The 24,298-nt window shown below is 41.1% G+C and overlaps 1 protein-coding gene across 1 annotated transcript in view; it reads left to right on the top strand.

Moving 5' to 3' along the window:
- GLRA1 (glycine receptor alpha 1) overlaps nt 1-23,414 on the top strand; it is a 61,735-nt gene extending 38,321 nt beyond the window's left edge. Inside the window, exons 5-9 of the mRNA XM_077137980.1 lie at nt 688-770; nt 1,891-2,028; nt 3,364-3,578; nt 10,093-10,239; nt 23,010-23,414. Coding sequence (XP_076994095.1) covers nt 688-770; nt 1,891-2,028; nt 3,364-3,578; nt 10,093-10,239; nt 23,010-23,324 — 898 coding nt within the window. The 3' untranslated portion in view covers nt 23,325-23,414. The remainder of the gene's footprint in view (nt 1-687; nt 771-1,890; nt 2,029-3,363; nt 3,579-10,092; nt 10,240-23,009) is intronic.
- The last annotated feature ends 884 nt before the right edge of the window (nt 23,415-24,298 follow it).

Below are 24,298 nucleotides of genomic sequence, written 5' to 3'. Positions count from 1 at the left end.
AGCTTCAGGCTCTGGTTTCTGTTAAGGAGGTGCCCTTTGGTTCTGAGTCTATGGCCTCTGCAAAAGTTGGGCAACACAAAATAGTCAGCCCAGAAGACTGGGGTATCCACCACTTCCCATCTGACCCCAGCGTGAGTGCACAGACGGGAATCAGCTGTATTTGGATACCCAGAATCAAAAGGGTTCTATTTGAAATAACTTTTAATAAGTGTACTATGTGAAGGGAGGCAGCCAAGAAGCACTTGCAGCACCTGGGGATTGAGGCCTGGTGCTGCTCAACTGAACATTCAAGCTCTGGCTCTACCTGAGCACTCTGCAGAAGAGTGGGGCCAGGGGAAGCTCCAGGCCTTCAGATCTTCAGGCAACTTGCTCAAGACAGGTCTCTAGAAGCCAGATTCTGAAGAAACCCAGAAGGTCCAAGGGCCCTGTGTGACCTTGGGAAACCTACTTCGCCTCTCTGAGCCTTCATTTCTATATCCTGAACATAGAAAAAAATACATATACATATATATATATATATAATATTCATTGTGTGTGTATATATATATATATATATATATATAATAAACACTAGTTCCCTGACTTCCTTGACCTCTTCTGGACAATTGATTTTCTGACAATAATTAGAATCTATGCAGACTTCCTGGTTTGTGGCTCTAGCATCATTAAACTCCTTTCTCTTTTCAGAATCACTCTGACACTGGCTTGCCCTATGGATTTGAAGAATTTTCCCATGGATGTCCAGACATGTATCATGCAACTGGAAAGCTGTGAGTCCCCTGCATCAGGCTTCGAGAGAGAACCAAATTCCCATTTATCCATGGGACTGGGGTTAATTCCCACTCAGCTGTTCCTGACTGCTGGATCCCAGGGGATTACTGTACTAATCCAAAATACTAGTTGAGGAGCTTTGCTTTTAGAAAATGCATTAGAAATATAACCCCCCTTACATTGTCAGATTGAGGCCCAAGCTGTCCGGGAGCCTGCAGCATTCTCCAAAGAAGCACTATTTATGTTCCCTGTGAATGTCCCCACAATATCATGTAAGAAATAGCTTCAATAAGTCATGGTTCTTGAACTCACACTGTTGTTCACCTCAGCAAGGGAGACAGATAACTGCACAAATAACTTGAACTAAGGCAGCAAGTGGTGAGTGTGTGGTTAGATGTACAAAACACTATGTTCTCTTGCCAAAGGTCTGCTTGCTTCTGGCTGGGAAGGAGGGAGGGTAGTGGGAAAGGATTTACAGAAGAGATCACATATAATATAGGATTTTGATATATGGTGTAGCTGAGTTTTTTTAACAACAAACACTGAAATCAATCTAAATTAAAAATGGAATTAAATGGAAGGACTAAGGGTTACTTATGGACTGGAGGGGAAAGCTGAAAGGACAGGAACCAGGGAAGTAGCTTTAGGCAGAAGGAACTAACATACTATTCCCTTGGAGCATCAGCTCTAAGGAGAATCAGCATCAACAAATACCAGACCTCTTGCCACTTCACTCAAGAGGCAAAGTCCTGGGGAAGAGTTTGACTGGCCAAGCTTAAATCACCGTCCCACACCTTGACCACCAACTGTTACTCTCAACAAGATAGCATGCAATAGAGTGGTTCCCCAGAGGAACAGCTGCTATAAGCAAAAGAGGAGAGTCACATGGATGATGTACAGCAAAAATAGGCTGATACCAACTGCATTTGACCACGGAGATGGTAGGTGGGACAAATAGGAGAACTAAGCAATTTTAAACCAGTTCTGATCTCATTTTGGAGGGAGAGTAAGAGGGAATACAACATTAACTCATGATTTCAATTAAACTCTAACCCTAACCATCATGCTTTGCCTAAGTGCTCTGGATACTGATTACTCCTTCTACTGATCCCATCCCAGTTGGATACACCATGAATGACCTCATCTTTGAGTGGCAGGAGCAGGGAGCTGTGCAGGTGGCAGATGGACTAACTCTCCCACAGTTTATCCTGAAGGAGGAAAAGGACTTGAGATACTGCACCAAGCATTACAACACAGGTAGGTACAATGGACCCTGCCCCTCCCCGGACCTTCAGCCCCCAACCAGAGCCAGAGATCATTTGAAACATTCATTCAATCAATGATTCAATAGATCTTATGAAGTACCCGGGATGGGCACAGCTCTGTATTTACTATCCAGTGGTTCAGAGAAAACAAAACATAGCTCTGATCTTTGTTCAGTGAGTCCTGGGGTGAGTAACAAGCTTAGACCACAACTAATTATATGGGAAGATGGGAATTTACAGTGTTTATTCCAGGTAGCAATATGCCCAATAGTCTAAAATGGGATCCTATTCCTAAGGCAGAAGGGAAGAACTGATACTGGGAATCTACCCAGCAGTCCCTGCCAAAGAGGAACTGACATATCTGGAAGGACAAAAACACAGAGAAAATGCTCATGCAAGACCTCAGCAAGATGTTGCTGAGAGATACCATTAAACACTAGCAAATAGTAAAGTTGAAAACAATTCACTAGATTGTTAACTACAGGTTGGAGAAACCACAACTGTTTAGCCCAACACTATATCTCCCATGCCTCACATAGTATTTGTTAGATGACTTAAAACATCAATGATCTGGGGCCAATCAAGACTGGCTTTGCATGCCCTGTCTGAGGCTGGGCAAGAGCTCATGGAAGCATTATGGAAGAAAGTTGGTCAATTCGTATACCAGCTGGAAGGTGGGTAGGAAGCTGCTGTCTAGACCTAGCATGAGCGGAGGCGTGAAATGTATTGGCAATAGGAGCCTAGAAAAGGAGGAAATGAGGGAAAGGGATTGAGAGAAACCATTGTGGGCACTGATGGAAATAGGGTCATGAATAGGATGAAGAAAGAAGGGATAAGAGAATGGGAAAATAGAGTAGAACTCAACTGTGAAGGGCAGACTAAGAGTTCGAACTTTTCCCTATGGGTAATGGGGGTATCCTTGTATGAACAAAGAAGGAAAAAAAGAAGTTTACAGAATCAAGTCAGGCTTTGGGATGACAACTGCCAAAAAGGTAGAGAACGATCCATTTAGGCCTACTCCTGGCAACAGAATAGTGATGATAATGATGAGATGATGATGATAGTGATAGTGAACTAACGTTCCTGAGCATTTATTATGTGTGAGGCACATTGCTAAGTGCTCTCTAGGCATCATCTCACACTAGGTAGGTATTTATCCCCAGTTTAACATAGATGGGGAAAATGAGACACACAGCAATCCAAACTCTTGCCCAAGGACACAGCTACTATGAGGCTGAATGAGTACTCGAGCCACAGCTGTTCTGAACTCAAAGCTCTTGCTCCTACCCACCAGGCTACTTCACCTTCTCACTGCAATTTGTTGCAGGTAAATTCACCTGCATTGAGGCCCGTTTCCACCTGGAGAGGCAGATGGGCTACTACTTGATCCAGATGTATATTCCCAGTCTGCTCATCGTCATCCTCTCCTGGATTTCCTTCTGGATCAACATGGATGCGGCACCAGCCCGTGTGGGCCTAGGCATCACCACGGTGCTCACCATGACCACCCAGAGCTCTGGCTCGCGAGCATCCCTGCCCAAGGTAAGTCCTACTGCCCAAGATCACAGAGTACCTGGACGATAAGGAGGGTACCCATCTCCCCACCCTGTCTGGGGTAAGAGTAGAACAAGTAATTAGCCACTATTTCTTTAACAATACTCTGCAAGGTTCAGCATTCTGATCCATCAATCCTTCCACCAGACTCAACATTGTTTTCTATAGGCTGCCAGAAACCACATTCTGCTTCATTATCTACCAATACCAGACATACGTTCTGCTTCATTTACTGTTGACATTCAACTCTATATTCTTTTCTGTTCACTTTTATGCTAGGTACAACATCCTGCTCCTTTAACCATTAATGGTTAGAGGTCTCCAAATACATCCCCATGGTTGGAGGCTCACTAAAAGGACTTGCAGGACTCAGCACATAGTTGTACTAATAGTTAAGATTGATTTCAGTGGCGTATTAAGGATATACAATGGATCATAAGGGGGAAAGACACAGCAGAGACTGGAGCAATCCACGTTCAGGCATCCTTGTTCTCTCCCTTCCATGAGGGGCCACACAGAGCATATTCTTCCCTCAGCAATAAAAATGCAGATATGTATGATGTTTCTGCCCAGGGTATCCAATAGAGACTCAGAACTCAAGGTTTTTACTGGGTGGTGGTCACATAGGCACTTTTTCCCTAGCATGGAGCAAAACTCCAGACTTGAAGGGAAGCAGATAAACCATAATGTTTGCACAGTCTAGGCACAGTGAGTGACACTTATCAGTTAGGGAAGGGTGGGAACACCTCCAAAATCTAAGTATCCAGCCAAAGGCCAGCCTTACAAGATCCTTATAAAGATAAGCAGCTTCCTGCCTGTTATATTAACCCTTTTCTGTACTTTACTTCAATCTGATACTTTCCCTTTTAATGTTAGCTTCACTATTAACTCTTAACCATACTGCTCCATTTATCATTAACACTAGAGACAGCATTGTTCTCCATCATTATCCAGGTCCCACATCCTGCTCCATTTACCCTTACACTAGACATTGTTCTGTTCCATTCACTTCTAACATCAGCCATGGCATTCCATTTCATTCGTTACTAAAACTAGGTGTTAATTCTCCTCCATTCACCCTTACAATAAATGCAGCATTCTATTCCTAGACATTACATTCTGCTTAATTCACTTTTAACACTAGATGCTTCCCTTACTATTAATACCAGAGACAGCATACTCCCCCATTCACCCATATTTGATGTACAACATTCTGTTCGCCTTGCTATTAGTGCTTGATAACTCATTCTGCTTTAGCCCCTTTCAATGCTAGGCACTGAATTCTACTACATTCAATGTTATTATTTGACTCACATTCTTTTCTATTCACTCAAAACTAAAACCAACATTCTGTTCCATTTTCTATTAATGCCAGAAACCATACTCTACTTCACTCTACACTAAACACAGCTATTTCTACACCATTTCCAATTAATGCTGCACTTGTCATCCAGTTTCATTTATTTGTATTTTGATATAGAAAATACAAAGAACACACTAATACCTTCCCCTAGGTTCTTATCATTTTGCCATATTTACTCCATCTTTATATATGTATATATAGAGAGAGGTAGAGAGAGAGAAGGTAGGTAATTTGGTGAATGTAGACTACAGACATCATGATAATTCATCCCTAAAAAAGAAATGACTACAACGATATTATCACATCTAAAAAACTGATATTAATTGAATAATATTATCTGGTATGCAGTTCATATTTAAATTTTCCCAGTTGCCAAAAAAATTATAGCTATGGTGAAAGAATCCAAATTAGGATCCAATCAAGATTCATATTGCATATGGTTTCTCTATTTTATTTATTTTAACGTAGAACAGCCTCTCCTCTGTATTTTGTTTTTCATGACATTGACTATTTCACTAACATTTAATGTAAGACAAAAAAGACATTATGTTTCATTTACCATTAAACCTAGATACCACACTGTCTTGTATTCACTCTTAAGACAAAGCTCAAGTCTTCTCTTTACTCTATTAACACGACCTCACATTCTGATACATTCACTATAAACTCTTGAAATCAAATTCTGCTCTGTTCACTGCTGACTCCTGACATTGCATTCTGCTCTGTTCAATTGTAACAAGATACAATATTCTGCTTTTTTCCCTTACACTAGACCCTGCATTCTACTCTAGTCACTACCAACTAAACATTCTGCTCCATACAGTATTAACAGTTGATGCCACATTCTCCTCCCCTTATCACTAGATTCAACATTCTGTTCCTCCTCCTATTAATACAACACTCAATTCCAAACTCTCCTCCACTCACTTTTTTTAAGTATACAATTCTGTGTTTTAGTATATTCAACAATTACCATTGTTTAATTCTAGAACATTTTTATCACCACCTCAGAAAGAAACCCAATACCCATCAGTAGTCTCACCTCTATCCCCACCCTATCTCCTCAGCCCAGGCAATCACAAATTACTTTTTGTCTCTATGGATTTGTCTTTTCTTGACATCTTATATAATTGGAGTAATACAATATGTAGCCTTTTGTGTCTTGCTTGCTTCCTTCACTTAGCATGTTGTTTTAAGGTTCACTCATGTAGCATGTGTAAGTACTTCATTCCTTTATATAGCTGAATAATATTCCATTTTACGGATGTATCACATTTTGTTTATCCATTCATCAGATGAATGGCTATTTGGGTTGTTTCCACTTTTGGACTATTATGAATAACACTGCTACGAACATTCATGCACAAGTTTTTTCTGTGGATGTATGTTTCAGTTCTCTTAGATATACTTATGAGTAGAATTTCTGGGTCATATGGTAACCATATTTTTATTTGAGGAACTGCCAAATTGTTTTCCGAAGTGGCTATACCATTTTACAGTCCCACTAGGGTTCCAATTTCTCCATATCCTTGCCAACACTTGTTATTGCTTGACTTTATCATAGCCATCCTAGTATATGTGAAGAGGTATTTCATTGTTATTTTGATTTGCATTTCCATGATGACTAATGATGTAAAACATATTTTCATGCATTTATGACCATTTGTATATATTCTTTACAGAAATGTATATTCAGATCCTTTGCCCATTTTTTTAATTGTGAAAAATAACATATATACAAAAAAGCAATAAGTTTCAAAGCACACCACAACAATTAGTTGTAGAACAGATTTCAGAGTTTGGTATGGGTTACAGTTCCACAATTTTAGGTATTTACTTCTAGCTGCTCCAAGACACTGGAGACTAAAAGAAGTATCAATATAATGATTCAAAAGTCCTACTCATTTGTTAAATCCTATCTTCTCTGTTATAACTACACCTTCTCCTTTGATCTTTCTCCCAATCCTTAGGGGTATCTGGGATCTGCCATTCCTATTGTTATCATGCTGGAAAGGGAAGTCAATAATATGGGACAGGGGGATGGAACTAGTTGATGTTATTGGAGAGACTGGCCCATCTGGATTTCAAGACTTATCTAGCCTAGGAACCTATCTGGAGGTTGGAGGCTTCTGAAAAGTAATCACAGTGCATGGAACATTTGTAGAACCTGAGATAGAGCCCTAGGTATTCTTTAGGGTTTGTAGGAATGGTTTTAGTTGAGGTTTGACAAATCAAGTTAAATAGCAGTATCTAGCTGAAGCGTGAATAAGAGTAGCCTCCAGATGGTCTCTAGGCTCTATTTGAACTCTCTCAGCCACTGATACCTATTTGTTACAATTCTTTTCTAATCTTAGTCCATTGTGATTGGAAGACATATTTCATATGATTTCAATTCTTTCAAATTTATTGAGACTTGTTTTATGGACTAACATATGGCCTATCCTGGAAAATGTTCTGTATTCACTTGAGAAGAATAAGGATTCTGCTATTGTTGGGTAGAATGTTCTATAAATATATTTTAGGTCTAGTTGCTTAAAAATATTGTCCAAGTTTTCTGTTTCCTTGATCTTCCATATAGTTGTACTATCGATTATTGAAAGTGGAGTATTTAAATCTTCAATAACTATCGAGTTGTCTATTTCGCCCTTTAATTTGGAGTTTTTCCTTCATGTATTTGGGGCTCTGTTGTTGTGTATATGTCTATAATTGTTATATCATCTTTATATATAACTTTTATTGTTATAAAATGTCCTTCTGTGCCTCTAGTAACTACTTTTGTCCTAAAGGTTATTTTGTCTGACATTAGTGTAGTTACTCCTGCTCTCTCTCTTTTGGTTACTGTTTGTCTGATGTATCTTTCTCCATCTTTTTCCATCTTTTTATCTTGAACCTAATTGTGTCTTTGAATCTAAAGTATATCTCTGTAAGCAGCACATAGTTGGACTGATTTTCCCCCTAGACTGACAATCTCTGCCTTTTGATTAGATTACTTAGTCCATTCATACTTAACTTAATTACCGGCCAGGTATAATTTCTGTCTGCCATTTTGCTATTTGTTTTTTATGACATCTTTTCATGCCTCTATTTCTCCAATACCTTCTTTTGTATTAAGTAGGTATTTTCTAGTATGCCATTTTTATTCCTTTGTTATATCTTTTACTATATTTTTGTTATTTTCTTTAGTGGTTGCCCTGGGAATTAAAATTAACATTTAATTTATAATAATCTAATTAGGATTAATACCAACTTCATTACAGTTGTATACAAAAACTTTGCTCTTATGCAGCAACATTCCTTCCCACCTTCTTAGTGCTGTTATTGTCAACAGAAATTACTTTATTCATTATATGCCAAACAGTACAGATTTACAATTATAATTTTACGTAACCTTTTTTGAAATGATAAAAAAAGGTTACAAACAAATATATATATATATATTATAAACAAATTTGTATTTTGACCTCTGTAATTATCTTTACTGGTATCATTTTTTTCATGTGGATTTGAGTTATTGTCAAGTGTTCTTTCATTTCAGCCTGAAGTACTCCCTTTTAGTGTCTCTTATAAAGGAAGTCTGCTAGTGGAAAAGTCTCTCAGCTTTTGTTTATCTGAAATGTCTTAATTTACCCTTCATATTTTAGAGTGCAGTTTTGCTGAATGTAGAATTCTTGGTTGATAGTCTTTCTTTCAGCCCTTTAAAAATGCCATCCTTCTGGCCCCGACAGTTTCTAGTAAGAACCAAACTATTAATCTTATTGATGATCCCTTGTGCATGATGAGTCACTTCTCTCTTGCTGCTTTCAAAGTTCTCTTTGTATTTGTCTTTCCACAGCTTGATTAGAATGTATCTACGTGTGGATTTCTTTTAGTTTATCCTACTAGGAGTTCATTGTATTTCTCAGTGTAAATGAATACTATTCATCAACATTTTAACATGGGGAAGGTTTTAACCATTATTTCTTCTAATGTTTCTTCTGACCCTTTCTTTCTCCCTTCTACTTCTGGAATTCCCATTATGCATATATTGGTATACTTGATGGTTTCTCACAGGTCACTGAAGCTCTGTTCACTTTTCTTCATACTATTCCTCAGACTAGATCACCTCAGGTTTGCATTCTTCTTCATTTTCACCCATTCTTTCTTCTAGCAGCTCAGAACTGCTGTTAAGCCTCTCTAGTGAATTTTCCACTTCACTTATTATAATTCTGACTCTAAAATTTGTATTTGGTTCCTGTTTATAATTTCTATCTCTGTTAATAGTCTCTATATAGTGAGATATTATTCTCAAAGTTTCCTATAGTTTTTCATATATGGTTTCCTTTAACTCTTTGAGCATATTTAAATAGTTGGTTTAAAGTCTTTGTCTAGTAAGTTCAATGTCTTAACTTCCTCAGGGACAGCTTCTTTTGTTTTTCCCCTATGTATGGGCCATATTTTGTCTTTTTGCATGGCTTATAATTTTTTGTTGGAAATTGGAAATGTTACATAGTTTAATTTGGCAACTCTGGAGATCATATTCTCCCCACCTGCACACCTCCATCTCAAGGTTTGTTGTTACTGTTTGTGTAGTGACTTTTCTGGACTAATATAGACTCTGTATTCTTTGTTGTGTGGGGCCACTGAAGTCTCTGCTAGTTACCTTAGTGGTCAGTCAATGATTGGACAGAGGTTTCCTTAGATGCATGGAACCTAAAGGTCTTCCAGGATCTGCCACAGGCCTCTGTGTACATGATAGGATGCACATTCAACTGTCAGCTAGGCAGTTTACAATTCATGCTTCACTTTCTGTTTACTCAATGCTTCAAGTTTAGTCAGAGGTGAGATTTTAGGGCCGTCTTGGGTGTTTCACAATATTGTACTCCATTAGCTGATAATGCTACACAAATCCTCCTCCTCCTTTCTTTAGTATTCTTCCAGGTTCAAAATTCTATTTTCTTCAATGTTCTGTCTAGTGTGCTTGATGCATTTTTCTTCCCTCCCCTCTCTCTGCTCCACCTCAACATCCCAACTGAGGAGAGGGGCAACAAAGGATAATGGGGATGTGGGGGTGTAATGAAGAGTGGAAAACATTCCACCATACTCAATATTTCACTCTTTTCCTGCCTTCCCCTCCCTGTGTCATACCCACCCCCAACTCAGGTATCCTATGTGAAAGCTATTGATATCTGGATGGCAGTGTGCCTCCTCTTCGTGTTCTCAGCTCTGCTTGAGTATGCTGCTGTCAACTTTGTATCTAGGCAGCACAAAGAGCTGCTTCGATTCAGGAGGAAGCGGAGACATCATAAGGTAAGCCTATGGGTCACTGCATAAGGAGGGGCAGCTGATGGTAATCAAAAGCATTCCAAGAAAGCTTGACTTGTGATACTTGTTTCACTGGACCATTCTTCTCAGTGGATAAGGCAGACAAGAAGTAGAGAATAAAGCCCCTAACTCCCCTTCCTATATATAAGTAATGTCCTGATTGGATCTGTGGGCATCATTCTAATGTTGTTGTTAACAACATTAACACCACCACTACAGAAATTATCAGGTTACACCTAAAGACAGAACTAATGGAGTAAATGCTGGTGGGACCAATATAATAACTAGTTGATAAATCCAAAATTGGCAGACTGAGAGATATCTATCATTTTTTTCTTCAAGGCTAAACTATTTCAATGGGCTTGATTCCAGAAAGGAATGTTAGGGACTGAATCATGTCCCTCACAGAAGTCATGTTCGGGTTCCAATTCCTGGACCTCTGGGAGTGTACCTATTTGTAAACTGGACTTTTGAAGCTGTTATTAGTTAAGGTGTGCCCAAATTGAATGAGGGTGGGCCTTAATCCAATGTGGCTGAAGTCCCTATAAGCAAAGGAAACCAGACATGAAAGAGAAGCCATGGGGAGCATTCCAAAGCTAGACATCAATGGAAACCAAAAGAGAAAGGAGAAGACTCTGCCATATGCATTGCCATGTGATGGAAAAGCCAAGGACCAAGGATTTCTGATAGCCAGTCCCAGAATGTCACAGACTTCAAGGAGAAGCATCACCTGGCTGATCCCTCAATTTTGGACTTCTCCTAACCTCAAAACTGGGAGTCAATAAATTCCCATGGGTTAAACCAATCCATTGTATGCTATTTGTTTTAGCAGTCAAGAAACTGCAACAATTTTTGGTACCAGAGTGTGGGGTGCTACTATTATAAATACCTAAAAATGTAGAAATGTCTTGGAATTGGGTAGTGGGTAAAAGCTGAAAGAATTGAGGTGTTTGACAGAAAAACCCTAGACTGCTTTGAAGAGACTGTTGGGAGTAATATGGACATTAAAGGTACTTCCAGTGAGGCCTTAGAAGGTGTTTTAGTTTTCTAAGGCTGCCAGAAGGCAATACATAGAAATGGAGTGGCTTCAAGTTAAAAATTTACTAATTTGGGAAGGCACATGGCAACATCTGCTGGGCTTCTCTCCCGGATTCTGGGTTCAAACGGCTTTCCCTGGGGCATGTACTTTCTGTATCTTCAAATGTCTGGGTCTGAGCTGGCTCTGAGCTCCTCTTTTCTGACTCCTCCTTTTAAGCCTCACTCATTGCAGAAGGCACTCCCCTAACTAACTTCAGATGTAATCGGCCATAGATGAAATTCACATACCGATGGTTTAAGTCCACAGCAACACACAACTGGACACTATCACCTGGCTAAATTGACACCTGAACCTAACTATTAAGTGCCCACCCCTTGTCAACTTGGCAACTATACACATCACCTTAAACCATACTTAATCTCTAAATAGAAAACAAAAACAGACACTTTTTTTTCCTAACAATGCTCTTCTGTCCTGTATACAATGCACTAAATCTTTCCATATACAAAATATGTTCATATCATTACAATATCCCAAAGGACTCAAACCATTTCAGTAACAATACAAATACAATACCATCTCAAAAATAGTACACAATCTCATCAAAGTCAGTTACAGGCATAGTCCATCCCAAAGCAAAATTCTCCTCTGATTGTGGACCTGTGAACTTAAAACAACTTATCTACTTCCAATATACAAAGAAGGAATAGTCATAGGATAAACTATCTCATTGCCATTGGGAGAATTTGGAAGGAAAACAGGGGTCATCAGACCTAAACAATTCTGAAAACCTGCAGGGCAAACTCCATTCAATTTCAAAGTCTGAGAATCATTCATCCTCAGGGCTTTAGAAAGTGGTAGTCCCACCATTTCCAAGGGCCTAAACAGTGGCCTTGTTCTCTCAAAACACTAGGAAGAGGGTTGCAACATCGAGGAGACTGTTTTTTTCAGCTCCATCCTCTCAAGTATCTAGGTGGCACCAGATTCTCTGCCATCTCAGGAGTACATACTGAACATCAGAGCATGCAGTGGCAGCCAGGCTACCCCCAATCCCTGAGGAATGTTCTCCTCCCTCTCTGAGGTCTGGGGCAACAGAACTCTTCCTGAAAATCGAAGCGGAAAGCCCACCCTCTGCCTCCAGAGCAAACTCACCCCTCCATATGCACAGGTGGATCCACTCTCCCAGACCTAGGTTTCTTGGCTTCAAACCTTACCTTCTATGGTTCTGCTCTGAGGTTACTCTTCCTTCACTCTATCCCTTCCAGCCCAGACTGGCAGAGATTCCATTTATACATAGGTCTTGCAAAGCAATTGTTGACTTGGCATGAAACATACAGAGAACAAAGCCATCAGACAATAGGATCGTCCACAAATCCATTCTGGATAAATCCATCTCCAATCCTGTCTTCTCTTGTAATGACTGACTTGTTCCATGTTTGGTTAAATTCTCGTGTGGGGTGCTATTCTTTGGGGTCTCATTTTCTGATAGCCCAGACTTTTCCAGACCATCAATTTCTAGTTTTTTTCCACCCAAAAGTTCAATCCTCAGCCTATATCTTTCTTGTGGCATTTTACTATAAGCTGTAAGGAGAAGCCAGGCTGCATCTTCCACATTAAGCTTGGAAATTTCCTCAGCCAAGTACCCCAGATCATCACATTCAAATTCTCCCTTCTATCCAGCAACAGGATTCAATTTTGCCAAATTCTATGCCATTTTAAAACAAGATTCACTTTCCTTCCAATTTGCAAAACACATTCCTCTTAGGCTTCAACAGAAGTATCTTTATGGTTCATAATTTTACCCACAGCCTCCTCAAAGCAATCTAGGCTTTCACTTTCAAGAGCCTCACAATCCTTCCAGAATCCTCCTCTTATCCATTTAAAAAGCTATTCCAACATATTTGATATTTGCAAATGCAGCAGCACCCCAGTCCTCTGGTCCCAAAATCTGTTTTAGTTTGTGAGGGCTGCTGGAATGCAATACATCAGAAATGGAATGGCTTTTATAAATGAATTTTATTTAGCTACAAATTTACTAATTTGAGAAGGCATATGGCAATATCTGCAGGTCTTCTCTCCTGGCTTCTGAGTTCAAATGGTTTTTCCTCAGGTGTGTCCTTTCTACATCTGCAAATGTCAGGGTTTGAGCTGTCTTGGCACTAGTCTCTTCTGACTCCTTCTTTTAAGCCTTGCTCATTGTAGAAAGAACTTCCCTAAGCCAACCACAAATGTAATAAGCCATAGATGAATTCACATGCTGATGATTTAAGTCCACAGCAACAGTACAACTGGGCACTATCACCTAGCCAAGCTGACACCTGAACCTAACTAATACAGAAGGCAATGATGAATGTGTTATTGGAAACTGGAGGAAAGTTGATCCTTGTACAAGATGGCAGAGAACTTGGCAAGATTGTGTTCTGATGTCAGATGGAAGGCAGAACTTGAAGGTGATATTTAGCTGAGGTGATTTCCAAGCTACATATGGAAGGAATAAGACATATATTCATATATGTGTGTGTGTGTATTTCTCCTTGAAGTTTATAATAGAATGCAAGAGGAAAGGGATAAGCTGAGAATTATACTCTTAAGCACAAAGGAACCACAAATTGATGATTTTGAAAATTCTGAGACTAGGGCCAGAAGCAGCTATCAGTAACCTCCCCGAGCTTCCAAAATGTCAGATCCCAGAGAATGTGGCTCTGTACAAGGGTTTACCTAAACAGTCTTCTGCTAAGGAGTACAGGCATATGACTCATTGATACAGACAACCATTTGAAGGGATTAGAAATACAGTAATCCAAGAAGGATCTTGGGGAATTCTATTATCTGATGGTTTGGACCTACTTGAACTATATGCAAAGCGAACAAGAGTCTTTGAAAACTTGTATGAACAGAACCAATGCCAATTTGCACTGAAAGGGACAGAGGAGGGATAAATTGAAGGAAGAATGATTTCAAAAGCAAAACCTTAGGTCTGGACTGAAAAGATCTCCTTGGACCAAGAGAGCAGGCCCACCCATGTGTGCAGCAAAGGTGGGTCCACCTCTGTGTTTGGATGGTAGGTCCTGTGTCCTGACATTGGCAGAGAGCTTAAGTGCCATTCCAATGTCAGAGAAGGTGGGACCTATACCCTAGTTTTCGAGGAGAAAATGCCATGGCACAAGCATTTGAAAGGAATAGCTCTGCCTCCAGCAGCATCAAGCCACAAATGTCTCCCAGGCCTTGAAAGCTAATGGAGTTCATTCACCCTGCTGGGCTTCAGACTTGTTTAGGGCCCATGACTCTGATTTCACTCCTAACTTCTCCCTTCTGGAATGGCAATATTTATCCTACTCCTGTCCTACCCTTGTGTTTTGCAAGCAGATAACTTGGGTTTCTAGGCTTCACACATCCATCAGACAGAAAAATTTTGCCCCAGGATGGATCATGCCAGTATCTGATTTTGATGAGACTTTGTATTTAGCATTGTTACTGAAGTGACTTGAGGCTTTTGGAATGTTTTGATGGAATGAATGTGTTCAGATACCAACCCCTAGTCCTGTGAATGTGAACCCATTTGTAAATAGGAACTTTGAGGCTGTTATTAGTTAAGATGTGCCCAAACTGAAAAAAGGTGGGTGTGCCAGTTTGAAACTGTTGTGTACCCCAAGAAAAGCCATGTTCTTTAATCCTCATTCACTATTGCTGGGTCGGATCTTCGTTATTGTTTCTGTGAAGATGTGACCCACCCAATTTTGGGTGGTAACTTTTGATTAGGTGGTTTCCATGGAGCTGTGTCTCCACCCATTTAAGGTGAGGTTGCTTACTGGAGCCCTTTAAGAGGAAACAATCTTGGAAAAAGCTTTAGGACTACAGAACCCACAGAGCCAGAAACTTTTGGAAATGTAGAAGGAAAACACCCCCAGGGAAGCCTTGTGAAACGAGAAGAAAAAGCTAGCAGATGTCCCCATGCACGTTTCCAGCTGACAGAAGTGTTCTGGACCCATCGGCCTTTCTTGAATCAAGGACTTTTTCCCCAGATGCCTTAGTTTGGACATTTTCACAGCCTTAGAACTGTTAACTTGCAACTTAATAAATTCCCCTTTTAAAAGCCATTCCATTTCTGGCGGGCCGCGGTGGCTCAGCGGGCAAAGTGCTTGCCTGCTATGCCGGAGGACCTCGGTTCGATTCCCGGCCCCAGCCCATGTAACAAAAACGGAGAAACAGAATACAATAAAACAAGAAAATGTTTAAAAATGTTTCCCTTTCTTCCTTCCTTCCTTCCTTCTATCCTTCCTTCCTTCTCTCTGTCTAAAAAAAAAAAAGCCATTCCATTTCTGGTATATTGCATTCTGGCATCTTTAACAAACTAAAAGAGTGGGCCTTAATCCAATATGGTTGAAGTCCTCACAAGCAAAGCAAACTGAACACAGAAGAAGCCATGGGGAGCAGACAGAACCTATAAGTCAAAAGAGACCAGAAGGAAAAAGAGAAGAGGCTGCCATGTGCATTGCCATGTGACAGAAAAGCTAAGGACCAAGGATCTCTGACAGCCAGCCCCAGAATGCTTCAGGGAGAAAGCATCACCTGGGTAACACCTCAATTTTGGACCTCTCCCAAACTCAAAACCATGAGCCAGTAAATTCCCATTGATTAAGCCAACCCATTGTATGATATTTGTGTTGGCAGCTTAGAAACTAAAACAAGGAATTTCACCACAAAAAAATCCAGGTTCCAGGCCTCCTTGCTTCCTGCCTCCAAGAAGGGTACAACAAGCAGATTCCTCTCCTAGAGTCAGCTGTCTCACCTAATGAGGGATTGAGCAAGGAATATTTTCCAAGCCATCTCTGAAAAGTGACCAACCTCTGTTGACTCAGAGATTGTGTTCCAACCAACAAATGCCATCAGAGGTGTTCAACCCATGGTAGCCAGCTGGCTCCACAGCCTGGTGCATATCTGCTTGCTCAGAAGATCTTTCTCCTGGTGATCAGAGAACCTACTTTCCTTTCCAGCCTCATTTTCACATCACTTTTGTTTTAGTATGCTCATTCTGCCAGAATGAAATATACCAGAAATGGATTGACTTTTATAAAGGGAATTTATCGAGTTATAAGTTTCCAGTTCTAAAGCCATAAACTAGGGCATCCAGAAAAAGATACTGTGCTAGTTTCTTTGTACCCAAGAGTTCAGTTCTCAGCTTATCTCTTTCCGGTTGCATTTTACTATAGCTGTATTTACATTTAGTTTGAACTTGGATATCTGCTAAATATCCAGTTCATCACTCTCAAATTCTGCCTCCCATCCAATACCAGCACTTAATTAGCCAAATTCTCTGCCACTTTAAAACAAGGATCACCTTCCTTCCAGTTTCAATGACACATTCAGCAGGTCTGTCTAAAGCCTCATTGGCAGTTATCTTTAGAGTCCACATTTCTACCAACAATCTCTTCAAAGCATTCTAGACCTTCTCTATCAAGAGCCTCACAAATCTTCCAGAATCTTCCCCTTATCCACTTAAAAAGCTTTTGCAACATGTTTGGAATTTGCAAACTACAATATCCCACTTCTCTGGCACCAAAATCTGTTCTAGTTTGCTAAATGCTGCTGGAATACAATATACCAGAAATGAACGGCTTTTAAAAAGGGAATTCAGTAAGTTGCAAGTTGTTCTAGTTTGCTAGCTGCCAGAATGCAATATACCAGAAACAGAATAGCTTTTAAAGAAAGGGGGGGGGGGGGGGATTTAATAAGTTGCAAGTTTACAGTTCTAAGGCTGTGAATTGTCCAAATTAAGGGACCAACAAGAGGTTATCTTCACTCAAGAAAGGCCGATGAAGTTCAGGGTTTCTATCTCAACTGGAAAGGCACATGGCGAACATGGCGACGTCTGCTAACTGTCTCTCCTGGCTTCTTATTTCATGAAGCTCTCCCAGGGGTGTTTTCCTTCTTCATTTCCAAAGGTCTCTGGCTGATAGACTCTCGGCTTCGTGGCTCTGCTGCGGTTCTGTAGCTCTCTTGTCATTCTCAAGCTTTCTCCAAAATGCTTCCTCTTTAGAAGGATTCCAGTAAACTAATCAAGACCCACCTGGAATGAATGGAGTCACATCTCCGTGGAGATGATCTAGTGAAGTTTCCAAGGTTCCATTGCTTCCAGCTTCTGATTCCAGGGCTTCCTCTCTAAACATTCCTGACTTAGCTGCTCTGGGCAAAACTCTGGGTTTCATCTCTTAGGTTAGCAACTCCCAGGGCTGGAGATTCTTCTCTTCAGGTTCTAGCTATTCCTTTGAGTCCTTGCTTAGCACTTGACTACATTTGTCAGTACTTCAAGCATGACCAAATATCTGCATCTCTTGACAGCTCTGAAGCAACAGTGTTTTCTCCAAAATGTTTCCACGTTTAAAGGACCCCAGTAAACTAATCAAGATCTACCTTGAATGGGCAAAGTCACATCTCCATCTAATCAAAAAGGTCACACCCGCAATTAGGTGTGTCACAACTCCATGGAATTAATCTAATCAAAATGGAAACAATCTAATCAAAGGTTCTACCCTATATAATAGGTCTGGCCCACAAGACTGCATCAGGATTGAAAGAAAATGGCTTCTCTCGGGTACAATTTCAAACTGAAACAACTGTCCTCTTTGCTCTCTGAACACCAACCTCATTAGCTTTTTTCATAGTTCCTCAAACACACACTGGACATTAGATATCTTGTTTTCTCTTCCTGGATTGCTCTTCCAGTACTCTTTGCTAAGTACTAACCCACCCATTTTCCATTTCTCATGCAAAGATATCAGGTGTGGTTTTGCAGGTTATATCCTATGGTCACTTGGCTGAGGGAGCACTATTCTCATTAAGCCATGCCCTGGCATGGTCCGTATGCATTCTTCTCACTAAGCCATGCCCTGGCATGGTCTGCATAAGCCCAGAGGATGAGTTCTTTTTTCTAATTCATATACTCAGAGAAGGAAATACCTTTTCCTAATTTGCACAAAGGTGTGTGTGTGCTGGCAAAGGCCATATTCTAATTGAACTAGGTTTCTTTCCATCAGAATAATTGCCCTGATTTACAATTATACATTAAGTGGTTATTATTTTTCTTAATGTCCATGCCTTCCACTGAATTATAAGCTCCATAAAAGCAAAGACCATGTCTATTTCTGCTCAGTGCTGTATACCTACTAACACAATGCCTGACATATGGTAAAAATGCATTAGACATTTGTTGAACAAACGTACATGAAAATGAACAAAATAATTAACAAAGAGGAGATCTTCCCAGTGCAGAGCCTGGTTTCAAGTCTTTCCAGTAAGATTAGAGCAACTAAGGACCCAGAGACTATGACCTGTCAGGCCACACCACCACACACCTGTCACACACCAAGGCCCTGTAGATTTACATTGATCTATTTAAAACAGCTGTCCATCCAGCTGCAGTATGTTGTGACAAAGGAGTTGGCTTCTTTAGCCCTCTTCGGTATGTGACTTCAAGCTAGATGTTTTCTGGGCTGTTTCACCATCTATATGGGCTGAATGGGCATAATGGGGTCAGTAGTGAGGATTAAATTAGGGGATACCAAAGTAGTTTGAAATTTTGCTCTTGCCACAAAGTGCCAAGAATTAAAATTATCATATATGCATGGATTTCCATCAGTATGTTTCTTAAGGAGCAGCAACCTAATTTACCTTCTAGCAATTTACCATAGACAGGAGGCCAACTTTCCCAGACAGAGCATGTCCATGGGGGGGTTAAGAGAAGCCATCATCATCCTTCTAAATCTGCATTGGAAGAAGAAACTATCTTGCATTAGCAAGCTAGACTGGATTTCTTAAATGATCCCTAGTTTTAGTCCTTCCATATTGTCCACTGGATACCTTGCTTTTGACTCTTGGAAATTAAAAAAAAAATGTCCAAGCAAGAAACTGCCAAACTTAACTATCTCTGGAGTTTATTTTTTATTTTTACTTTTTTCCTCATACATTAACTGCTTTTTACATTTCCCTCTGCTAGAAAAAGGTTAATACATTTGTCGGGGAGACACTTCTTCGGGAAGGCTACATTCAAAATAATTGACTATCAGGCTATCTGTATAATGACAGATTGTCCACTACAATTCCAGGGGGCATCACTGGCTAGATAACATTGTAAATGGAGCCCTCTGCATACTGTGTAGTATGATGGGCCTTTAGTACTTCCAAAGGGTTGCTTACATCTTCCACAAATCCTCACCAGTTTTACATAATAGAGGAAAACAAAAGTTTTCTTCCTAGACAGATAAAGTATGAATAAGTCCATTAGGGCCTCTGGACAAATTTGTCTAGTTTTGCCACCGTCATATGATCAGATAGATTCTCCTGCTCAGTTCCTGCCTCACTCTCCAACAGCATGTTAGTGCTGGATAAGATGTTAGAGATCATCCTGTCTGTTCCTCTAATGGAAATGATGGGGAGGCTGATGCCAGAGGTGGAGAGAGTCACCTGGGTCACCAAGAGTGCTGACGACAAAAGCAGGACCCATAGTTCTTCTCATAACAGACATAAACCACAGACTGCTTATCTGCTAGTCAAAGTTTCCATATTAAAGCAGGCAAAAAATAGTATTGCATTTATTAGATCTTAAATAAGAACTAAATTTTATCTCTAAGTCAAAAACTATTGTCAGAGGCTAAGTTTGGCATGTACACATCTTTAGTTTGGTCAGGACAGTGTTTTAAAAATCTGGAATAAGGTGCCAACAATTAAAAATCACACTTGTCTTCACTTGAAACAAACACAGCATCTGGCCACGTTGAATTAAAAACTCTACTGGGTATCAGTACCCTGGCACCGACTTTAGGTAGAAGGCATTTTCCAATAAACTACAATCCCCAGTATTCCCTGGTGTTCTTCTAACTGGAGATTTTTTCAGCTCCAGCTCACTTCATTACTCTCATTTCTCCTGCCTGGCCCCTGGTGTGCATTTGAATTTGTGACCTCTTTCCTATGGGCTCTGAATTTAGCCCAGATGCCAGGAACTACAAGAGTGCAGAATAGGGCTCACCATAAAGAAGCACTTCCTTTGGAGTAAACAACCCTGGATGTCACAACCTCCTTGGGAGAAAGGTTGCAGAGGGAATTTTAAGCCCAGATGATGAGTGGAGAGGAACCAGCTAGATAGATGCCTGAGTTTTTCAGAGCCTGCGATCTTGGCCAGGCTCCCCAACTCCCACCACCTTTCCCATGTTACCTCATTTGTTGGGCAGAAAGCATCTGGCCCTCAGCTGGCCAGCCTCATTAGGCAGATCATTAGGAAGTCTCTATGAGCCACAGGCTCAGCAGGAACTCTACTGCCCTCCCAGGGTTCTAGGATACACTACCAGATTTCCCCACTCCACCCAAGACAACTCAAAATGCAGTTGGGCTTTCATTTCCTGCCACCTGCTGGTTGAAATACAAATAGCAAGCTTTTTCCTTTTCTCCCAGCTATACTGTCGACACCTCCACCCCCTTCCACTCTGGTGTTTAAGATGAGGGGGTCAGAGAACAATTTGCTCAAAGCCATAGAGAAATTTAATATTATGCTTCCCCCTGCATAACTAGGGCACAGTGTAAAAACATTTTCAGGCGCCCGCCCCTGTACCCCAACAAGGGGAGATTTATATTGATAGATGGATTCAGGCCCCCTTCCAGATACTAGGTCTAGTGATATGGCCAGTTTCCCCACTTCTCTCTTTGGCCCTGCCACAAACCTGCTACCACTCCCCTTCTTACATGCAAATATTTATTGAGCATCTATTTGCCAGGCACTATAGCACATCCTCTTCCCTCGACTTCTGCAATGAGAGTGTTGAATCAAATTCATTCATTTGCCAAATATTTCTTGAGCATTTATCATATATCTCACACTTTCTTGGTGCAAGGGATACAAGCCTTTAAAAAAAAAAAAGGATGACGAGGCTGGCACTGGTAAAGGTAGAAAGTAAACATTTATTTATTCAACAAATATTTACTGAGTTTTGAGCTTATCTGACAAGCACTGTGTTCATATGTTCAGTGCTGAGATGTGGTACACATAACATGTTGCTTCTGCCTTCATGGAGCTTGAGTCTAATAGGAGAGAAGAGAGTATTAAAATAAAAAGAAGGCAAAAGATACAGGGAATTTCTAGAGCACACAGCAAGGACACTACACTGAGCCTATACTCAGGAGCTCAGGGAAGGTTTCTTGAGTAAAACCTAGGAGAAAGGAGTTGTAGGCAAGGGTTTGGGAGAATGTTCCAGGCAGAGAGAACAATTTGAACAGAGGCCCAGAGTTAAAAAAAAAAAAAAAAAAAGAACATGGCACTTTCAAGGAGTGGAAATATTTCAGGGTGACTGGAGCACCAGGCAGAGAGTGGTGTAAAACGAGGTAGACAGGGTCTGGCCATCCAAGGTCTGTTTACCATGTGAAGGATATTAATTACCCTGAAGACAACAGCAGCTTATTAAAAGGTTCTGGGCAGGAGATGACCAGTAAGATCGGTACTATAACAACTCAAATGGGTTGGAGGCAGCAGAAAACCTAGGAGCTTCACTGTGAGACCAAGTGGGATGGTGGTCCAAGCTAGGGTGACAAGAATGCAGAAGAGGAGGCATCAGTGGCTCCTATGCTGAGTTTCTTGTTTTCTGTTGGCCTTGTCCTTCAGAGGAACATGTACATTCCTATCCTAATAAAGTTCTATCTAGCCTCCTAGATAGATTCTCATCAGCAAAATCAGCTGACGAAACTTCCCCAGGGCCAAACAATGAGTCAACAGCTCAGCTGAGACCAAAACACTGGACTTTTGGTGCCTCCTCAGAGCTCACATGGGAAGATAACAAAACTGGACATGAGGAGACCAGACAATAATGCCTCCATGATTCAGATCAGGTGGCAAGGTCACCGTGAGTTAGGAAAAGGATGAACTAGAAGGCATTTTGGTAAAGTAGACATAAGATAGGGAGGTGGAAACGTCCAAGGGATGATTGAGAAGGTGCAGCAAAGAAGGCAAAGATGCAAAGCATTGGTGCAGGGAGGAGAAAAAGCCTAGAAAGGTAAGTTAGAGCACAACAATGAAGGGTCTTAAATGATTACTTGTCTGAACGTCCAGAGGTCTGTCTGAGGCCACAACTGCCAGGGATATGGGAAAACAGAGGCTGAAGTTTGGGCTTCTGGCTTGAGAGATGGAGGTGAGGCCCAGAGCTCCTGCTTCTTCTTGGGCTATTCACCTTCCCTTCACCCATGGGGTGACATTAATTGGGGTATGGGGTGGGGGGAGGGGCATGGAGGTAACAGAGGCAAAGCAGGGGATCTCTCCAAATTGTCCTCTGAATTTCTAATAAAAATCCAGTACAGCATTCAGAGTATCACTCATCTATTACCTCCTCATATGGTCAAAAGAAGTTTGTGAGTGAATCTTATCCCATACTTGCAGGGGAAAAAACTCTGAGACTCAGAGAAGGAAGTGAATTGCCTAAGATGATATAACCAGCAAGTGAGCCAAAACTTGAGCAGCACAGGTTTCTAGACTCTAAACCACATTCCCATCCCCTGGTTTGCATCTGTTTCAGCATGTAAGTGGCGCCCCTCTATAAGGCAGAACTCCCCAGCCAGCCACAGCCTTCAGGAACCTGGAATGGTGCGGTCTGGGTGGCAAGGAGAGCCAGAAGGGCATGGCCTGGTCCCTAGGGGAGTGCCTTGCAGGGAGGGTGCCCAGCCCCTGTCTTATTTTAAGTAGAGCCCCATGTTGAATCTATTCCAGGAGGATGAGGCTGGTGAGGGCCGCTTCAACTTCTCTGCCTATGGGATGGGACCAGCCTGTCTGCAGGCCAAGGATGGCATCTCAGTCAAGGGTGCCAATAACACCACCACCACCAACCCCCCTCCTGTGCCATCTAAGTCTCCGGAGGAGATGCGAAAACTCTTCATCCAGAGGGCCAAGAAGATTGACAAAATATCCCGCATTGGTTTCCCAATGGCCTTCCTCATCTTCAACATGTTCTACTGGATCATCTACAAGATCGTCCGTAGGGAGGATGTCCACAACCAGTGAAGTGTCTGGGAAGTGGGGGGAGACTGGGAGAGGGAAGAGTGGAAATAGCACAGGAATCTGAGCCTAAGAAAGAGAAGGGGAAGAGAGGGAGGGGCCACATATACACAACTCTCTCTTTCTCTGCAAAATGTGCAATAGCAAAATGCAGTGATGCATGATTTTAGAATGTGGCAATATCTATTTAACCTTGGGTGGGTTGGTGGGAGGTGGGGAGGGAGGGACTTTTCTAGTAAAAGAACTGAGGTCTGGGAAGAGGGGGTGGGTTAAGGGTGGGGGGATAACAGCTTTCAAAAATTTCAGTCCATGGGCTATGCAGTTTTCCTGTTTCAAAGGAAGATGCAGTCTGCCCCAGAGCAGAAGGAAAGTAATGTAATATATGATTTTTTTTCATGCTTAATATTAATGCAAAACCACAAGAACAAAATATCTGTTTCTAACCTTTCAGCCTAGTAACTGCTTCAGTTTTTAAAGTCACAGAAGTGAAGGACAATCTTTTCTCAGAGTGGATACAGTCACAATAAGCTGTCCCACATCACATCCCTCCAAATGCCGTATCTTTCTTCAAACTAGCCCAGACGGACACATGCCAAAAAGCCATTCCACCTCGCTTCAAGAGGGTTGTGTGGCATGGGGCATGGGTGGCAGAAATGGGAAACGTTGGAAAGAAAGGAGTGACTAAAGAAATGGGACATTTCTGAGACCCAAGGATTGAGAATCAAAGTCGCCCCACCTCAATCCTCCTGTCTCAAAGCTAAGAACCACACTGGCCCCTCTCTGCGCCTTCTCATTTCTTGCTTCAATACCCATCCCCCACCCCCATCAAAAAATGGCCGTCATGGTTTTCTCATTATAATGTCAATATGCAATCTTTTTTATGATTAAGAAAGAGTAATAATCTCAAGAAATAATATGCAGATAGGCTATATAAAGATACATTTTTTAAATGTCTATTTTTGGGGAATCGCAAGTGTATG

This window comes from Tamandua tetradactyla, chromosome 20 (assembly GCF_023851605.1).
Source record: "Tamandua tetradactyla isolate mTamTet1 chromosome 20, mTamTet1.pri, whole genome shotgun sequence".
Classification (NCBI taxonomy): domain Eukaryota; kingdom Metazoa; phylum Chordata; class Mammalia; order Pilosa; family Myrmecophagidae; genus Tamandua; species Tamandua tetradactyla.
This window is presented reverse-complemented; position numbering and strand designations above follow the sequence as displayed.